At 44.2% G+C, this 20689-nt stretch overlaps 1 protein-coding gene across 1 annotated transcript; it reads left to right on the forward strand.

The window, feature by feature from the left end:
• Nucleotides 1-1261: 1261 nt before the first annotated feature.
• On the forward strand, nucleotides 1262-7592 carry LOC109885858 (7-dehydrocholesterol reductase-like). Its single transcript, XM_031809191.1, has 8 exons — nucleotides 1262-1365; nucleotides 2514-2634; nucleotides 4106-4328; nucleotides 4567-4657; nucleotides 5286-5499; nucleotides 5591-5795; nucleotides 5950-6081; nucleotides 6298-7592. The coding sequence occupies exons 2-8, from the start codon at nucleotides 2525-2527 to the stop codon at nucleotides 6760-6762; spliced, it is 1440 nt and encodes a 479-aa protein (XP_031665051.1). The 5' UTR covers nucleotides 1262-1365; nucleotides 2514-2524; the 3' UTR covers nucleotides 6763-7592.
• Nucleotides 7593-20689: the final 13097 nt, after the last annotated feature.

The raw sequence follows: 20689 nt of genomic DNA on the forward strand, positions 1-20689 counted from the left end.
TAATGTACCAAATGTGGTAGTGAGAGGAAGCCGTGTTAACGGCAGTGGGAGAAGATGGAACGAGATGGATTTTGTGCCACATTCTGCTAATTTTCTCATCGATGAAACATTTGATCTCAATACAGTTTTCTGTTCCCAAAACTAGAACATGTTACGAACAGAGTGGATTCAAAACATTGCTAGAACGCGAGACAAGTTTCAAAATATTGCTAGAACGCGAGACAAGTTTCAATATATTTGTGGAACGCGACAAGTTTCAAAACATTGCTAGAACACAAGTTTCAAAACATTACTAGAACGCGAAAATAAGATCTTGCTAACTAGTGCTTGGCTCTGCCCACCTCGCATGTTCTGGCCAGTTAGTTATACAAATCATTGCGACTACTGCCCCTCCTCTTCATATATCTTATTAAAGAAACAGGTAACTCATTCACACAACCAGCTGCTGCGCCTCTGCTGTATATATTGTTTGAAAATATGCAGTGGTGTAAAATACTTACGTAAAAATACTTTAAAGTACTACTTAAGTTGTTTTTTTGTGTATCTGTATTTACTTTAGTATTTATTTTTTGACAACTTTTACTTTTACTTCGTTACATTCATGAAGATTATAATGTACTTTTTACTCCATACATTTTCCCTAACACCCAAAAGTACTCAATACATTTTGAATGCTTAGCAGGACAGGAAAATTATAAATTTCATGCACTTATCAAGAGAACTACTTCTGATTTGGCGGATCCACTAAACACAAATGCCTAATTTGTAAATGATGTGTTGGAGTGTGCCCCTGGCTGTCCGTACATTTTAAAAACAATAAAATGGTGCCGTCTGCTTTGCTTAATATTAGGAATTTGAAGTGATCTATACTTTAACTTTTGATACTTAAGTATATTTTAGCAATTACATTTAGTTTTGATACTTAAGTATATTTAGAACCAAATACTTTTAGACTTTTAGTCAAGTAGTATTTTACTGTTTGACTTTATCTTTTACTTGAGTAGTTATCTGTTTAAGGTATCAATATTTTTACTCAAGTATCAGAATTGGGTACCTTTTCCACCACTCAAAATATGTTGAGGAGTTATTTGGGTTTACTCCCAGGTAATGTGTCGGCTCTTGACTGTAGATGAATTATTTTTAATGGCCACATCCATTCATGAGCTCATCAGGCGGTAGTGGCTTCAGGTCCGTGTTACCCAATCAGAGGTCGATATGGCAGTGTGGCGCACCCTACTGAGACGTTATTGGCTGTACGTTTACACGCATTTATTATTTGGGCGGAGCTGTTGTTAATATATAACCTTTTATACGTTATATCGTAAACATCTGGGCCAAGAGTTTTCCCATAGGTCCTAAAAGTTGGTGAGTAGCCCACGAAATGATCTTTAATAAGACAGATCTATTAAAATGTCTGCTTATAATGTTTATGTAATTTTTCCGTCTATGATCCTCGACATTATGCATGGGCTATTGTCCATATGAGTTATGGCTTTTTCCGGAGGTGCGTTATGGCTGCGTTAGGCAATTCGTTATCAATTGTTTTGTGATAGCCTTTATCGATCGTCTATTTATGTATTCGATCCGTTGTCGTGCAGAATTATTGACAATACAATTTCAGGGAATTGCGGATATTTATTCAATAATCGGGTATATAAACAGCTGACGCTTGTTGTAGGCCCATCAGTCATTTTAAGTAACGTTAAAAGGGTGGAGAATGAAGTCTATGCTTTTTAGGAAACCCGTACTTCAATCAGTCTTGTACACAACATTATTTGAGTGGTCTATATGAATGTGTGACAGCTGTCACTCAGCCAAAAGTGTCCTTGTCAACCTGTATAACCGTTGTTCCCCTCAGCATTATCGTTGTATCTGTATGCTGGATTTGGTCCAAAAACGTATCAGCTGACATAACCTATGCACTGAGACCTGCTATTATCCCTGTGGGTCTGCTTTACTACTCCAGAAGCTGTTTGTGAAGTGTTTTTTCTGTGGATTGTTACAGTACATGTCTAGGGCCTACTTCTGATTTATGGTATAATAATATAATATATGCCATTTAGCAGACACTTTTAACCAAAGTGCCTTAGTAATGCATGTATACATGTTTATTTTAATGGAGGGGATGAGCAACATTATTAATGGGTAGTTTAATAATGGGTGTGGAAAAGTTTGTTAGCTTCTATGGTGTCTTTGAGCCCATGCAGTAATCATATACCATAGGCAGTTATGGTCTTATTAAAGTGTACGTACACATTTTTCCAATGTGTTTGATATGATTGACCACTTGCATTAGATTTGCTAACATACACAACTGTATTGTGCTAAAACCTCACATTGTAGAATTATCATGCTCAAGTCTATTCACAAACCATGCATCATGTACAGCACCATCACAGAGTGTGTTATGGCAGGTCCTCAAGGACCCCAGATGTCCTTTGATTTCCCACATGACCTTATAAGGTACAGTAGGGTTATGTCCTGGTCATTACCATGACTCTCTACTCTCTCAGTTTCCCTAGAGATGTCTTCTGCAGTGGCCATGGAGGCCACCCGGAGGCGCCAGAGGCTCAGCTCTAACGAGGGGGCGTCTGCGACCACGGAGGAACCTGCAGGGCAGTGGGGAAGAGCATGGTAAGATGAAGCTGACCGGCTGTAGACCTATAGTCATTAATCCTTAACTCGGGTAACTTGGGTTCACGTGTCACTGGTTTCACTCTCTGTTGGTTCAGGACTGATTTGTGATACGATATACTTAAAGCTGCCGTCCGTAATGGTGAGACTGCCACATCCGTTTGCGATATCACGACAACAACGTAGCTAAAGCAAGCAACATCAATTGCGCGCACGGTAGAGCAGCAGCATATGTACTGAGACTTGTTTGACACTCCCCACCTCTGCTTCGTCAACAGAAACAGCCATGGGGCGGAGAGTGGCGCTGTTTCCCCAACTGTGGATTCCATATTTAATGTCCATTTTATATGGAAATTCATTTTTGTCAAGTCAGCATCCAAATACACAATACAGAAAACACTGGAAAGTTCATAGTCAATGCACACGTATTCACAGTCCCTGTGGCCTACTGTCTGACAATCGGGCCTGCATCTGTCCCATGTCCCACTGTTGAGCAGCCTGATGGCTGTCGGAATCACATTTTCCCTGCTCCTATTCATGCTGAACAGTGTGGACCTTGTATTTCTTTGGGGAGGGCAGCATCTCAAAACATTGGGCAAGATTGTGTGTGGGGACCTGCTTAATCTTCAGTCAACAAAGGTAGTATGGAAAGGAAGTAGACGTATTTGACTGCGGAAAATGTAACGACCAGTTTGAATCAGTTCACAAGCTTCCCGTCGTTCCACGCATTGTCTTTCCATTATATGTCTATTCCAGTTGTCATTGGGTTATGGGTCGCTGCCACTGAAATAAGTTAAATAGTGACATACATGTTTTTGCCGTTGTAGCCCTTATGCAAAGCTCGGGTTAGCGAATGGATTCACAACATAATATATATATTTTTTTTAAGGAAATATTTATGGCAATATTTATGTTGTTCATGCGGTTGATTTGTGCTGCACATGGACAGCACGGGAGGCTGGTGGCACCTTCGTTGGTGTGGATGGGCTCGTGGTAATGGCTGGAGGAGAATAAGTAGAATGGTGCCAAATACACCAAACACATGGTTTCCGTGTGTTTGCTACCATTGTATTGGCTCCCGTTTCAGCCATTATTACGAGCCGTCCTCCCCTCAACAGTCTCCGCTGATGGACAGTCACTACATGGACAGACAGTCACTAAAATGGCCTATATCATTCTTATCATATAATCAGTGTTATTCAAATGAGCCTGTAATATACACTGGTCATGCTTATCTTCTAAAGTGAACTCTAGCAATGTTGTCAGAACACGGCCGATAGCGTTTATGTTAGATTAGATCTACAGCCTAATAATAACAACTCTCGAACAAATTAGAGTATCAAGTGTTTTTTTTAAAGGGAAAATGTAAGGAATGATTCATTATTAGAAATGCTCCAATGATTATGCATTTGCACCATTACAACTCTGTATGTCATTTCCCCCATCTCCTCCACACCTACCACTCTGTTAGGGAGGTGGACTGGTTCTCTCTGAGCGCTGTGATCCTGCTGCTGTGCACAGCTCCCTTCCTGGTATTTTTCTTCGTCATGGTGTGTGACCAGTACCAGTGCTCGGTCAGCCAGCCCCTGGTGGAGCTCTACAGCGGAGAGGCCACCCTTCGCTCCATCTGGGACAAGGCCCCCTCCTTCACCTGGACCGCTGCTCAGATCTACACCGTCTGGGTCTCCTTCCAGGTAGGGCCAGAGAAGAGAGGGACATAGGCTGCGTTTACACAGGCAGCCCAATTCTTTTGCCCAAGTATTGCTCCTTTGACCAATCAGAACAGATAAAAGATCAGAATTGGGCAAAAGATCAGAATTGGGCTGCCATTGTATTTTTTTTAGTTGGTGTAAATTGCATTTTATTATGGTTTATAGCGTCAGAATATTTCACAGATGGGAGTTCTGTGGAATGACACTGTTTCTCCATCAGCTGGTGCTCTACATGTGTGTTCCTGATGTCACTCATAAGTTCCTGCCTGGCTATGCAGGTGGGGTTCAGGATGGAGCTCGCACCCCAGCAGGTAAGGCACCTGAGAAGAAAAAAGTTGTTTTTGGAGATTTCTAGCATGAAGGATTGGTTTCTATTAATATTTACAGATATTGTATGTGCACAATACTGTTAAGTGTAGTTGTCTGCAAACACTTGGCTCTGTTCCACCCAGGAGAACGACTGCCCCCTCTCAATTGTGATTGTGGTACTGCAGGCATGGTTTGCAGAAAACAGGATCCCCATTATAGTGAATAAAAAAATGGCAATTTTCGTGTAAAAAATTATAATATTTGAAGACCGTTATGGTAACAATAATTGCTTCTAATACACTTGATGTATGTCCTTGAGCCGTTTCTTTTTAAATCACACACAGACAAAGTTATAAGGGTAATTTAGTTGCTAATGGCAGTCTGCAGTGCCCCGGTCGGCCTTCAACTTGAGTTACTCAATGAGAGAGAGCAGCGCTGAGCTGGCCTGCAACGTCACTTCCTGGAGTAGCTCAAACTGTGCATGTTGTCTTCATGAGACGCCATCTTAAACAACTGAATTTGGCTTCAATGTGTTGTTGAGTCTTCACATAGGAATGAATGGTGTCACGTGATTGATGGCTTTGTCCATGTGCAGTCATTGTTTCACCCCCGTTGTTTGTTCTCTCCTAGGCCTCATAAACAAGTATGAGATCAACGGTTTACAGTCGTGGCTGATCACCCATGCCCTGTGGTATGCCAACGCTCAATACTTCCACTGGTTTTCCCCCACCATAATCTTCGACAACTGGATCCCACTGCTGTGGTGCACCAACATACTGGGCTATGCAGTGTCCACCTTTGCCTTTGTCAAGGCCTACCTCTTCCCCACCAATGCAGAGGACTGGTGAGGATTACATGCGTCCAATAGTATGTTAGGATATTGAAACTTGTCACTTTGGTCATAGTTCATCTGAATTGCCTTTGTCATTTTCCAGCAAATTCACAGGCAACGTCTTCTATAACTATATGATGGGCATTGAGTTCAATCCACGCATCGGGAAATGGTTCGACTTCAAGCTCTTCTTCAACGGGAGACCTGGTATTGTTGCCTGGACTCTAATCAACCTCTCCTATGCAGCCAAACAGCAGGAGCTCTATGGCTATGTGACCAACTCTATGATCCTGGTTAATGTGCTGCAGGTGAGACACTCCTCTCCCTTTACCACTAGATGGCAGGGTATGTTAAGCGAGTGAGCTAGCTAAACTAGACCTTAGAGTGGTAGCTTTGACTGAACCAGTTTAGGCAAGCTTGGCCTCCAGTGAATGGCTACTGATGTAGTAGCTACTCCTCCAGGCAATCTATGTTCTCGACTTCTTCTGGAATGAGGCATGGTACCTGAAGACGATTGACATCTGCCATGACCACTTCGGCTGGTACCTGGGCTGGGGAGACTGTGTGTGGCTGCCCTTCCTCTACACGCTGCAGGTAAGTCACATCATCATAAAAAAAAAAAATGAGTCCGACACCCAACACAGAAGCCGGTGCAAAAAAAATATGAATAAGTAATGGAAATTATAGATACATCGACGTGCTTCTATTATACTGGCTGAGTTAAATATGGCTGTGATGCAGCCTTTCTTGTTTTCTGTTCAACAGTGATGACATCATACTGTATGTTTGGCATCATGTCTCTTTCTACAGGGCCTGTACCTGGTGTATAACCCTGTCCAGCTCTCCACAGCCCATGCTGCTGCTGTCCTCCTCTTGGGTCTGGTGGGTTACTACGTCTTCCGCTCCACCAACCACCAGAAGGACCTGTTCCGCCGTACCGAGGGGAAGTGCTCCGTCTGGGGCAAGAAGCCCACCTTCATTGAGTGTGCCTACCGCTCGGGTGACGGCGGCCTGCACCACAGCAAGCTCATGACCTCCGGCTTCTGGGGCGTGGCACGCCACCTCAACTACACGGGCGACCTGATGGGCTCGCTGGCCTACTGTGCAGCCTGCGGCTTCGGCCACATTCACCCCTACTTCTACATCGTCTACATGACCATCCTGCTGGTGCACCGCTGTGTGAGAGACGAGCATCGCTGCAGCAGCAAGTACGGCAAAGACTGGAAGCGCTACACGGATGCAGTTCCCTATCGCCTGCTGCCTGGGATCTTCTAGAGTCGAGTCAGAGGTTGAAGGAATCTCTGCATCCTGAAAGAAGTTTAACAGAAGAAGGAGATGTGTGTTAAATGGACTGTTCACATTCCATGGGAAAGACGTTGATGACATTTTGAGCAGTGTGTGTGTGCGTGTGTGTGTGTGTGTGTGTGTGCGCCGTGGTGTCTTTGGATGTCAATGTGGGTTTCCATGTTTCTCTGTCTGAAAATACATAGTACTCAGAGTGAGATCTTCACTTGTAGTCAGAAGACTGCCAGCATTGTGCTCTAAGAAGCAATCCTCAGCTACTCTCAGAACTGCTCTCACCGGTGCCTAGGAGCATTTCTCCGTAAACGTTGATACTATGGTACATATCTATGTTCTATGGTACATAGATGCTATGAGAAACTCTGCAAAATGGATTTCTAATTCAAATCTGTATTTAAGTGTACTGTAGTCTAGCAACGTGAACATCACATAACCATACAGTAGCACTTAGTTGGCGTTGGTCAAGTAACTACAGCTACAAGTGAGCAATAATCTAGATGTCTTTTGACAATGCACTGTCGATGGCAAATCTTTAGGGGTCAGCCTAGCGTTACATGAAACGCTAGCAGCAGACTGGTACAACTATACAATGATTGTTCCTGCTAAAATACATTTTTCTTTATTTCTGTCAATATATTTGAGGTACCTGTTATTTTAACGTTTTTGTGCTAATAGTGCTTTTACTTTATCCAACAGTCTTTTTGACATTTGATTTCAGTTGTTTGCATTTTTTTTTTTTACCTCATCTGCCTTTCCTCAAGTGATAACTTAGAAAAGTAAATAAACCTAACATGGTGAATACATTTCTGATTTCTTTACTTTGATTCCAAAAAAAAATAATGTGTACGTGTTTGTGCATTGTGTGTGTGAGTGGAGGAAATGACAACGACAGAGGTGTCATTGCAACATCACAGAGTTGTTCCTGTGGAAGGCCACCACTTCCTCCTGCTGTGACTGAAGAGGTTGATCAGGCCTCCCGTCTCTCACGCTGACCTGCCTGACCCCTTCCGATCATCACAGCTGCCAGGAAAAGAGTTAAACAAACACAGACGGTTGGAGCTGGATGTGAGGCTGATGTTAGGCTCTGACAGACAAGAAGAGGGTGAATGTGGAAGTGGTGGCTGGTGGAAAGTGGGTACAACAGTGATCACTCACTGGTAAGGGTGGTGGTTGTACTAACGCCAAGAGTGCACCCTTCACTTCCATTTACTATTTCTTCCTCTATTCTCTGTTCTTATGTCTCCCTAATCCTCATCTTTCTATCCCTCTCTCCCACTCTAATTTAAAGTCACCTCAAATCTGACATTCAGCAGCAGGGGGCAGTAGAACACAGTTTGTGAAAAAATCTAATGATGCTAATTACAACTGTTTATAGTTCATAAAGTTCTTAAGAATGTGAAGTTAGGATAGCCTGAACATGAGAACGGTTCAAGAGTTACTTTAGGAGAGTTAATGTATGCTTATTTATATAGTTATAGTTGATACAATTTTTTAAAGAATTGGAAGATCGGAGAGCCTGAACATGCGAGAGTTGGTTTAGTGTCTCTAGCTTGAGCGTTTGAAGAGTAACTGTTGGCGAGTTATTTTATGCACATTTATGTAAATGTATATAGTTATAGTTGATAAAGATCTTAAAGAATTTGAAGTTAGAATATGCCTGAACATAGAGAATTATTTATTTATTTTACCATTCAAGTCTACAGCCCTTTTCTCCCCCATTGAAATATATTGGTAGCTCATTAAAAAATATTGTTATAGTTCAAAAAGTATAAATGCTATCAAAAATATTTTCTCAAGCAATCTAAGTCGGGGCCGTCTGTACGTTTTGAAGTTGGTTTTCGTGTTCATGGAGTAAGTCACTTAAAGCTTTGGAGTGGGCTAAAGAAATCAAATACTAAGAATACGAGTATGTAAGAAATCTCGAGTTGTGCTTTGCCTTCAGCAAGCACACCGAATGATGAATATGTCATCAACATGAACATTAAAGACAACACAAAAGATCCAAATGATTCACCCAAACACACGTATCTTTACTCGTTCTTCACACAGACTTAGACAAATAAACACAGAGCGCTCTTCTACTCCCTCTTCAGTCATTCACATACACACGTACTCAATCACCTCTCCCATCCCTTTTCACACCGACACAAATAAACAAAAACGGGACCCTAATGTCCAATCCACAGAAACACAACTACACAACTACTCCCAATCGTGAAACTACACACCATACATAGACATTCACCCACCAATGACCAATGATGATAACCAAGGGGGAGAAGGGGTTATTTCTCAGTCGAATAAATGGTCCATTACATAATGTAAGCACTTGCCCAGAGACTGCACCACACCACTGATAAGATGCTTCACAAGGACAATAATGGACGTAAGTCAGTTAACGTAATGGAATATGCATCGATTTCCCCTGTCTTTATTCAGAGTGAACCCAATGTACAGCAAATGCATTACATTGCCTTAGATAGAACAAAATTGTTCTTTTTTAAATGAATGCCAGTTAAAGGATGACTGAACTGAAGAAGAAGTGATAATGCCACGACACCAGATTGAATATGACATTATTACTAATGTCCTAGTATACATTATTGATTCTCATTATTACTAATGTCCTAGTATACATTATTGATTCTCATTATTACTAATGTCCTAGTATACATTATTGATTCTCATTATTACTAATGTCCTAGTATACATTATTGATTCTCATTATTACTAATGTCCTAGTATACATTATTGATTCTCATTATTACTAATGTCCTAGTATACATTATTGATTCTCATTATTACTAATAACTTAGTATACATTATTGATTCTCATTATTACTAATGTCCTACTACACATTATTGATTCTCATTATTACTAATAACTTAGTATACATTATTGATTCTCATTATTACTAATGTCCTAGTATACATTATTGATTCTCATTATTACTAATAACTTAGTATACATTATTGATTCTCATTATTACTAATGTCCTAGTATACATTATTGTTTCTCATTATTACTAATAACTTATTATACATTATTGATTCTCCTTATTACTAATGTCCTAGCATACATTATTGATTCGCGTTTCAAAACGGAGTAGAAAAAACTATGAGGGATAGTTTTGTGAGAATTCACCCCACACATGACTTCCAAATGACCATACTGCAAACAGCCTGAACATTTTAGTAGTGGGCTGCTATATTTCTCTTGGGAATGAACTATGGTGTATTTAGTGCTAATGTACTTTCTCTATGTCTCACAGCGTGTGGGAGAATCTCAATTGCATACGTCTCGCGTCCTCTCTCCTTGTCTCCTTCTCAAAACCCATCGGATGAGAAAGCCAGAGGTCCCTCCCTTCTGACCTTCTCCAATAGGTTTTGAGAAAGAGGGGGGAGAAGAGAGGACGCGAGGAGTATGCAATTGAGATTCTCCCTAGGTCTCTCTCATCCCCCCCCCCCCCCCCCAGCCTGTGATCATCTCTTTGTCACAGCCAAGAGCTGAGGACTCTTCTATACTTCTGATCACTGCCCTGCCCTCTTCTGCCCTGCCCTTCCCTGCCATCGTGAGGAGTGATGAGATGACCAGAGAAAAACCAGACTAAACACACCTAGCCTTAGAGTGACACTGACCTCAGTCTCTTTCCGTTCAACAGAATCACACACACACACACACACACACACACACACACACACACACACACACACACACACACACACACACACACACACACACACACACACACACACACACACACACACACACACACACACACACACACACACACACACACACACACACACACACACACACACACACACGCCCCAGCATTGTCTCCAACTCCTATCCCATGTCTAAACCTAGCACCAACTGTATCTCCAACCCCATGTTCAACCCCTGACACTAAGACCCTAACCATAGAACCTGCTGTATCACCTTAACCACTGACAGTGTTAATAATCCCAGGAGAAGGCTGCACGGTAAGCCAGGAAGATGGAGGTGTGGAGATGAACTCATTGTGCTCAGTGCAGTTGAGAAGTATTCAATACTGATAGGATGTGATAGTGCTGTAGAACTATACATGCTGTCCTGTAATTAGATCTTTCCCATGTGGTCTGGGATTTATAGGCAGGACGTTACTGTGGAAATACATCATCAGCTGGACAGATTTCCTGAATCTCTACTAATATAAAGAAATTCAAAAGTGGCAATTTTATTTTTCCCTGGACATTCCCATCCTGACAGTATGCAGACACCCTTATACACAAACATGTTCATGTACGTACGCACGCACACACCCTGACCCTGACCTTACCCAAATCCCTCTCTGGGGAGGCCTGCAGTCTGAAGTAGTCCATTAAACTCTGATGGAGGGTGCAAGGGATGGGCTTCTCTGCCATGTGAGGCTTACTTGACATTCGTGTGGTCAGCATGTGTTGCGTTCACATGCAATGCTACAATACTTTGCGTTTTCTCAGATGTTTCTTTCTCTATTCTCTCCCTTGGTCCAGCAGCATTAACCCCGTCACGAATAACTCTCCACCCAGCAGGGAACAGGTGGGGGAGTTTCCTGTGGGAGGAGGTCAACACGTTTGGTTATCTAGGAGACGAGCGGGCGTTTGGCCTGGAATGGGTGTGAAAGGGTGGGACGGGTGTGTGGGCAGTGGCCAGCTGTCCAGGGGGGCTGGGTGGTAATACAGCCCACACGGACCCGTTGCCAAACTTGGCACAGAGCAGGCAGCAAGGTCACCCTGTCATCCAGTTCAACCCTGGCAGACAGGACTGAGCCATACCCACTGCAGAGAGACCTGGCCAGTGATCCACATGCAGGGCTCAGCCCATTCCAGTGGTTAAATGGGCTGGTCTGTACCGGATGTCATTATCGAACGAGCCACAGAGTAAAGTGCCTCTAAGAGCGCACAACTTTAATGTCCTGTCTTTAATAAATCATTGGGGGCGATCATTCTTCTATTAGACTCAATCACACATGAAATTAATCCAGACAATTATACTGCACACGATACCCAGTTTATAACGGCTTAGGTTAAGAAAGCCTCGACTTGCCATATTATCGATAGTGGCCATTGCGTGACCATTTCAGGTTTGATACAGAGCCAGAGAGATTCATGCCAGAATCGGTGCTGGATATAAAGAGCAAACATATGTGCATTCAGAGTGGATATATCCACTTAAAGAGCCTGAAACTGATCCGTAGAGACTCCCTAACCAAGTAACCTCCCAATCTCTCCACCCACCTAGCCGGCCGCTAACTCCTTTATCCTCTGTCATCCATTTATTTCTACCCCCTCTCTTTCTTCAGCTCTCCACCTTCTGTTTGTTTTTCTGTCTATCGTGTCCCTCGTCCTCTCCCCCTCTTTCTCTTTCGGGCTCCTTTGCTCTATAAACCTCAACATTTCTTTCCTTTCTCTGCCAGTCCCCTACATGTTCTCTTCTTCTCCATCTATTTCTTATGAGATGTGGTGGATCCTGGGCCGGGGTGAGAGTTTCTTGCCGCATCCGCGTCTTTTGACTTACGTTGACATGAGGGAAGAGGTTTATTTTTAATTTATTTTTTATTTCACCTTTATTTAACCAGGTAGGCTAGTTGAGAACAAGTTCTCATTTACAACTGCGACCTGGCCAAGATAAAGCATAGCAGTGTGAGCATACAACAAAGAGTTACACATGGAGTAAACAATTAACAAGTCAATAAAACAGTAGAAAACAAAGGGGGGGTCTATATACAATGTGTGCAAAAGGCATGAGGAGGTAGGCAAATAATTACAATTTTGCAGATTAACACTGGAGTGATAAATGATCAGATGGTCATGTACAGGTAGAGATATTGGTGTGCAGAAGAGCAGAAAAGTAAATAAATAAAAACAGTATGGGGATGAGGTAGGTGGAAAGGGTGGGCTATTTACCAATAGACTATGTACAGCTGCAGCGATCGGTTAGCTGCTCAGATAGCTGATGTTTGAAGTTGGTGAGGGAGATAAAAGTCTCCAACTTCAGTGATTTTTGCAATTCGTTCCAGTCACAGGCAGCAGAGTACTGGAACGAAAGGCGGCCAAATGAGGTGTTGGCTTTAGGGATGATCAGTGAGATACACCTGCTGGAGCGCGTGCTACGGATGGGTGTTGCCATCGTGACCAGTGAGCTGAGATAAGGCGGAGCTTTACCTAGCATGGACTTGTAGATGACCTGGAGCCAGTGGGTCTGGCGACGAATATGTAGCGAGGGCCAGCCGACTAGAGCATACAAGTCGCAGTGGTGGGTGGTATAAGGTGCTTTAGTGACAAAACGGATGGCACTGTGATAGACTGCATCCAGTTTGCTGAGTAGAGTGTTGGAAGCCATTTTGTAGATGACATCGCCGAAGTCGAGGATCGGTAGGATAGTCAGTTTTACTAGGGTAAGCTTGGCGGCGTGAGTGAAGGAGGCTTTGTTGCGGAATAGAAAGCCGACTCTTGATTTGATTTTCGATTGGAGATGTTTGATATGAGTCTGGAAGGAGAGTTTGCAGTCTAGCCAGACACCTAGGTACTTATAGACGTCCACATATTCTAGGTCGGAACCATCCAGGGTGGTGATGCTAGTCGGGCATGTAGGTGCAGGCAGCGACCGGTTGAAAAGCATGCATTTGGTTTTACTAGCGTTTAAGAGCAGTTGGAGGCCACGGAAGGAGTGTTGTATGGCATTGAAGCTTGTTTGGAGGTTAGATAGCACAGTGTCCAAAGACGGGCCGAAAGTATATAGAATGGTGTCGTCTGCGTAGAGGTGGATCAGGGAATCGCCCGCAGCAAGAGCAACATCATTGATATACACAGAGAAAAGAGTCGGCCCGAGAATTGAACCCTGTGGCACCCCCATAGAGACTGCCAGAGGACCGGACAGCATGCCCTCCGATTTGACACACTGAACTCTGTCTGCAAAGTAATTGGTGAACCAGGCAAGGCAGTCATCCGAAAAACCGAGGCTACTGAGTCTGCCGATAAGAATATGGTGATTGACAGAGTCGAAAGCCTTGGCAAGGTCGATGAAGACGGCTGCACAGTACTGTCTTTTATCGATGGCGGTTATGATATCGTTTAGTACCTTGAGTGTGGCTGAGGTGCACCCGTGACCGGCTCGGAAACCAGATTGCACAGCGGAGAAGGTACGGTGGGATTCGAGATGGTCAGTGACCTGTTTGTTGACTTGGCTTTCGAAGACCTTAGATAGGCAGGGCAGGATGGATATAGGTCTGTAACAGTTTGGGTCCAGGGTGTCTCCCCCTTTGAAGAGGGGGATGACTGCGGCAGCTTTCCAATCCTTGGGGATCTCAGACGAGATGAAAGAGAGGTTGAACAGGCTGGTAATAGGGGTTGCGACAATGGTGGCAGATAGTTTCAGAAATAGAGGGTCCAGATTGTCAAGCCCAGCTGATTTGTACGGGTCCAGGTTTTGCAGCTCTTTCAGAACATCTGCTATCTGGATTTGGGTAAAGGAGAACCTGGAGAGGCTAGGGCGAGGAGCTGCGGGGGGGGCGGAGCTGTTGGCCGAGGTTGAAGTAGCCAGGCGGAAAGCATGGCCAGCCGTTGAGAAATGCTTATTGAAGTTTTCGATAATCATGGATTTATCAGTGGTGACCGTGTTACCTAGCCTCAGTGCAGTGGGCAGCTGGGAGGAGGTGCTCTTGTTCTCCATGGACTTCACAGTGTCCCAGAACTTTTTGGAGTTGGAGCTACAGGATGCAAACTTCTGCCTGAAGAAGCTGGCCTTAGCTTTCCTGACTGACTGCGTGTATTGGTTCCGGACTTCCCTGAACAGTTGCATATCACGGGGACTATTCGATGCTATTGCAGTCCGCCACAGGATGTTTTTGTGCTGGTCGAGGGCAGTCAGGTCTGGGGTGAACCAAGGGCTGTATCTGTTCTTAGTTCTGCATTTTTTGAACGGAGCATGCTTATCTAAAATGGTGAGGAAGTTACTTTTAAAGAATGACCAGGCATCCTCAACTGACGGGATGAGGTCGATGTCCTTCCAGGATACCCGGGCCAGGTCGATTAGAAAGGCCTGCTCACAGAAGTGTTTTAGGGAGCGTTTGAACGTGATGAGGGGTGGTCGTTTGACTGTGGCTCCGTAGCGGATACAGGCAATGAGGCAGTGATCGCTGAGATCCTGGTTGAAGACAGCGGATGTGTATTTGGAGGGCCAGTTGGTCAGGATGACGTCTATGAGGGTGCCCTTGTTTACAGAGTTAGGGTTGTACCTGGTGGGTTCCTTGATGATTTGTGTGAGATTGAGGGCATCTAGCTTAGATTGTAGGACTGGCGGGGTGTTAAGCATATCCCAGTTTAGGTCACCCAACAGAACAAACTCTGAAGCTAGATGGGGGGCGATCAATTCACAAATGGTGTCCAGGGCACAGCTGGGAGCTGAGGGGGGTCGGTAGCAGGCGGCAACCGTGAGAGTCTTATTTCTGGAGAGAGTAATTTTTTTTTTGATGATGGATGGATGATAGTATCATGATTTCCCCTTCATCATACTCTTGGTGACATGCCGACAATTGGTCATGCGGGTGGGGATTCCGTGGTCAGTGTGGAGTGTTGAAGATCAAGGGAGAGAAAGGAACTCGTCTGAATGTGACATATTTCTATCTAACAAAACTAGAATAATCACATCTGTTGCGTGCTTCGTCCCCCCGCCCCCCCCCTCTACGCCCCAGGTGTTTGATCCGAACTACGCTAAAAGACTAACACGGCCAATCCTGATGCCCACCCCCCAACCCACACACCCAAACCACATGCACACACAATGCCTTTCTCCCAGACTCAGCCCTCCACACCCTTTCCCAGCCACCACACACACGCACACACACACACACACAAACACACACACATCTTCTTTACTGTTGCCGTCAGCAGCCGCAGTTCCTGCTTCCTCTGGAGCATCGGCAGTAGTGGTGCTGCTTTGAAAGCTTTCAATGGCATGCAGAGCTTTTTGGGGGGGGGGGGGGGGTATTTTTGATCTCCAGGAAAAGGTACATAAGATCCCCCCGCCCCCCCACCCCCCCGCTCTGTTCCCCTTCCCAGTGCTGATGTGACCCACTTCTGACTAAGATGTAATATGAGTGTGTGAATGTGGGTCGAACGGAGAAATCTGCTTTAACACTCGTGGTTGACGGAGGAAAAAAATGAAGAAGAAAAGAAATGCGCTGAGTGGAAAAACGAGTCAACTATCTACAACGGACTGTTGACAATGTTTTTGGGGGGAGAAAACATCAAGGCAGGAGGATGAGGGAAAAGACTGAGGGGGAGAAGTGAATGAGTGTCCTGATACAACAGGGTCTCTATCAAAGATTTATTCATTGTCCCACTTTACAACAACAAAAAATCCTTCTGGCTAGTGACGCCGTGACTGCCCATCAATCTATCAGGGATAAAAATCTGTGCGTGTTGTTGAGCCCCGGTGGGCAAGGCGGTTGGCAGTCTGGGCAGAGCAAAGCCCATTCTTAAATGTCATCAGTCAATGTGACGTGATATATTCACTTTATACGGGAGCTGTTTTTAGCCATACTGAATGTCATTGGCTTTGTGACTGATACCAAAGCTACTGGAGCCTTGAATACACTACAGTCAACAGCCCCCTGCTCACCTCTCCAAGCACACAGATACAGGGAGAAAAACATTCAGCTAATGTACAATCACACATACACATACACAGACACAAAAACACTCAAATACTGAACACACAACATCCAAGTCAGCCACCCCAATAGCAGACTCTTAGTGGTCATGATATGTGCCTGGAAAGACCCCTCCCCCGTTTCCTCCAATTTGGCTCCATGCCAGAGGACCGAGGCCTGTGCTGGCTGCTCTCTCCTTTCCCAGACAGAGAAACAGACAGGGCTAGAGCCCAGGCTTTCCTGTGAAAGGTCCCTAAATGTACATAAACCCCGTTTTCCCCCCCATCTCTCCCTCTCTGTGGGCCACTCTACTCTATTGTTCTACAGTCCTATGCCATCCTATCCTGAGCATGGTACATCCTACTCATGGACTAAGCTGCATCCAGACTTTTAACGACAGCATTTTGCAACAGGCCCTATGTTGAGTTGTGTGCTTTGGCTTTGCATGCATGTGGAACGGTATAAATCCGCTATATATCCTCAGGTTCGTACGAATATTATTACGCCTCAGTAACAGGGTGGAACATCTGCCTGCAACTTTCCTGCTTAGTGTGTAAAATTGAATTTGGCAGACTTCTAACCAAGCATGTTTCTGATTTAGCCATAAATTGTAGATCAGAGAGTGGAAGTTGACCAAAACGGGGGGTGAAACAACACTCTGACAATGAGAATAAAGGCTTGTTGTGATTCAAATAAGGATGTCAGTCCTGTGAGGCAAATTCAATCAGGAGAATTGATGGGTCTGAGGCCCATCAGAGAGAAAACTCAAGCAAAGCTATCACTAATGAGACCAGTATTAAAACTAACTAGAAGAGTGGGATGTGTGTGTGTGTGTGTGTGTGTGTGTGTGTGTGTGTGTGTGTGTGTGTGTGTGTGTGTGTGTGTGTGTGTGTGTGTGTGTGTGTGTGTGTGTGTGTGTGTGTGTGTGTGTGTGTGTGTGTGTGTGTGTGTATGCGTGTGTGTGTGTGTGTGTGTGTGCGTGTGTTTCTGTGTGTGGGCACATGTGTGCGTGGGTAATTCCACGAAATAAGTGCCTTTTGCGTCCCTTTGATAGTTTAAGTAGAAATATAGCATTTTAAAAGCCTGTCACTGTATATTCATGTAGTGCCCTTTAATACAGACAACATGGAAAATTCATTAAAGCAGATTTTAAAATATTAATAAAGACTTGCTAAAGTGACAACATTCTGTCCCTCTATGCATCCTGTTTGACTTCTAGGAACAATTAACCAACTTAATCCCAACATTACATTGATCCAAGTTTTCACCATCATTGAAAAGCCCTAGTAATTACACATCAACCCTGTTATCCATAGATAGACAGGCTGGAAATGCTTAAACATCTTCAACGTCTTTGTGAAGCTTGCGTTCAATTGCCCTTCCTTGTTGCACACACCAGCTTCCGTTCCCCCTGTCCAAAGGGGATTTATGGATCATTTGAGATGAAGTCGTCAACCCTGTTACAGTCAACCCTGTTACGGTCAACCCACTTACCTTATTTTGCACTAAATAGGCACTTACTATAGTATTTTTTGTTGTTGTTGTAACTCTTCAGATGGGAAACATGTTTTTTATTAAGTTGAACATAAGCTCTTTATGACAGAATGTTAAAACTAGGTGAAATAAATGTTTAAAAAATCACCAAGTTAAACTACTCAAAAGGCACCTAATTGGTGGAACAACCCACATGGATGTGTGGGTTTATGTGTGTTTTTATAAGTGCCTCAGAGAGTGCTCTCTGGGCCTCTCTTTTAACGGATGGCTGCCAGTATTCTGGGTAATTTCATGACCACACATTCTCCATCCAAGCTTCCCCTGGTGCCCTGCTGTTAGGCTGGATACTGTACACACTGCATGGACCATGTGTGTGGATAAATGTGTGTGAAAGTGTGTGTGTACAGTGCATTGAGAAAGTATTCAGACCCCTGACTTTTTCCATATTTTGTTACGTTACAGCCTTATTCTAAATGTAATTAAATTGTTTCCCCCCCTCATCATATTCAGACCCTTTACTCAGAACTTTGTTGAAGCAACTGCGGTCTCGATTACAGCCTTGAGACTTTTTGGGTATGACGCTACAAGCTTGGCACACCTGTATTCAGGGACTTTCTCCCATTCTTCTCTGCAGATCCTCTCAAGCTCTGTCAGGTTGGATGGGGACGTCGCTGCACAGCTATTTTCAGGTCCTGACTAGTCTCCCAGTCCATGCCGCTGAAAAACATCCCCAGAGCTCGACGCTGTCACCATCATGCTTCACCGTAGGTGATGAGCGGTGCCAGGTTTTCTCCAGACGTGACGCTTGACTTTCAGGCTGAAGAGTTCAATCTTGGTTTCATCAGACCAGAGAATCTTGTTTCTCATTTTTTGAGAGTCCTTTAGGTTCCTTTTGGCAAACTCCAAGCGGGCTGTCATGTACCTTTTACTGAGGTGTGGCTTCCGTCTGGCCACTCTACCATAAAGGCCTGATTGTTGGAATGCTGCAGAGATGGTTGTCCTTCTGAAGGTACTCCCATCTCCACAGAGGAACTCTGGAGGTCTGTCAGAGTGACCATCGGGTTCTTGGTCACCTCCCTGACCAAGGCTCTTCTCCCCCGATTGCTCAGTTTGGCCGAGCGGCCAGCTCTAAGAAGAGTCTTGGTGGTTCCAAACTTCTTCCATTTAAGATTGATGGAGCCCACTGTGTTTATGGGAACCTTCAGTGCTGCAGAAATGTTTTGGTCCCCTTTTACAGATATGTAAAAGCTCTACGGAGCTCTACGGACAGTTCCTTTGACCTCATGGCTTGGTTTTTGCTCTGACAGGCACTGTCAACTGTGGGACCTTGTCTAATCAATTGAAGTTACCACAGGTGGACTCCAATCATGTAGTAGAAACATCTCAAGCATGATCAATGGAAACAGGATGCACCTGAGCTCAATTTCGAGTCTAATAGCAAAGGGTCTGACTACTTATCTAAATAACGTATTTCAGTTTTTTATTTTGAATTTGCCCAAATTTCAAAAAACTTTTTTCGCTTTGTCATTATGGGCTATTGTGTGTAGATTGACGAGGAAAATGATTTATTTAATCAATTTTAGAATAATGCTGTAACGTAACAAAATGTGGAAAAAGTGAAGGGGTCTGAATTCTTTCCGAATGCACTGTATAGGAAAAGTGAACTGCCGACTGTAAAAGAGGAGGAGAGCCTGGCGGCCTGACTGAGTCCAGAACCTCTTGTTATCCAATCACAAGCCAGAGATGCTGCTGGCTGCGGCTCACTGCCAGACTAGGCAGAGTCCTCGCTGTGTACTAGATTAACTGACTGACTCTGTGAGCTGCAGGAGCTCTGAACATCGAGGGAACCTCTGCCTCAAAGCACAGTGAACTGACGTGAGGGTATTTCTTTGTTATTCATTTGCTTTCTCCAAGAGTTAAACACCCTCTTTATCTCTCTCTCTCTCTCTCCCTCCTGAACTCTCTCTCTCTTTCTCTCTCTCCGTTTGACAGGCAGCATTACTGGTCTGTGAGAAATGTGTTGTCTGTATTTGTATGGTATTAAAGAGATATTTCAAAGCCGTAAACTAGATGCTAGTGTGGCACTGACATATGTGTTTGTTACTATATGTGTGTTTGGCCGAGAAACATTATCCCCCAATAACATCTATAAGTACATGAGTGTTTGCCTGCTGTGTTTCTGAATCCCTTTTTATAAAACTTGGCTGCTAGCTCGATGGAATTCCTGATGCACGGAGAGAACTACAGTACGGTTTGTTACCAGGGCCACCCTCTGCCTAACAAACAAGACTGTGCCATAATTAGCTCTGCATGGGCCATCTCAGAGCTGCGATGATGGGGACAGCCATGGAAAACACATCACACACTGCCTAGCTTAGCCTTATTGGGTGTGACACCTCAGTGGCTGGGATTTACCATAGCGATGTGTTCCACCCCAGACCACTGTCTCCTAGTGTTTGGACTGGACCTGGCTGTGATATATTGTAGTGTGGGTCCCTGAGAGGGTTAACGGACACAGCAGCAGGGTGTGGCTGTGGGTGTGTGGCTGGAGGGAATCTCCACTGCCCGTCACCCTCTCAGTCTCTCCACACAGCCAAGCCAAGCCATTAGCTTTGCCCATGACCGCTCATCATTGCGTTTTACGATGTGCTTAATTCAATGTTCTGCTTTTATATTGCTCTGTTCAAGTTTTTCTCTCTTTCTTTGCCCTCTCTGGAGGAGAACATAGG

The sequence above is a fragment of the Oncorhynchus kisutch genome, linkage group LG3 (assembly GCF_002021735.2).
Source record: "Oncorhynchus kisutch isolate 150728-3 linkage group LG3, Okis_V2, whole genome shotgun sequence".
Taxonomy (NCBI): domain Eukaryota; kingdom Metazoa; phylum Chordata; class Actinopteri; order Salmoniformes; family Salmonidae; genus Oncorhynchus; species Oncorhynchus kisutch.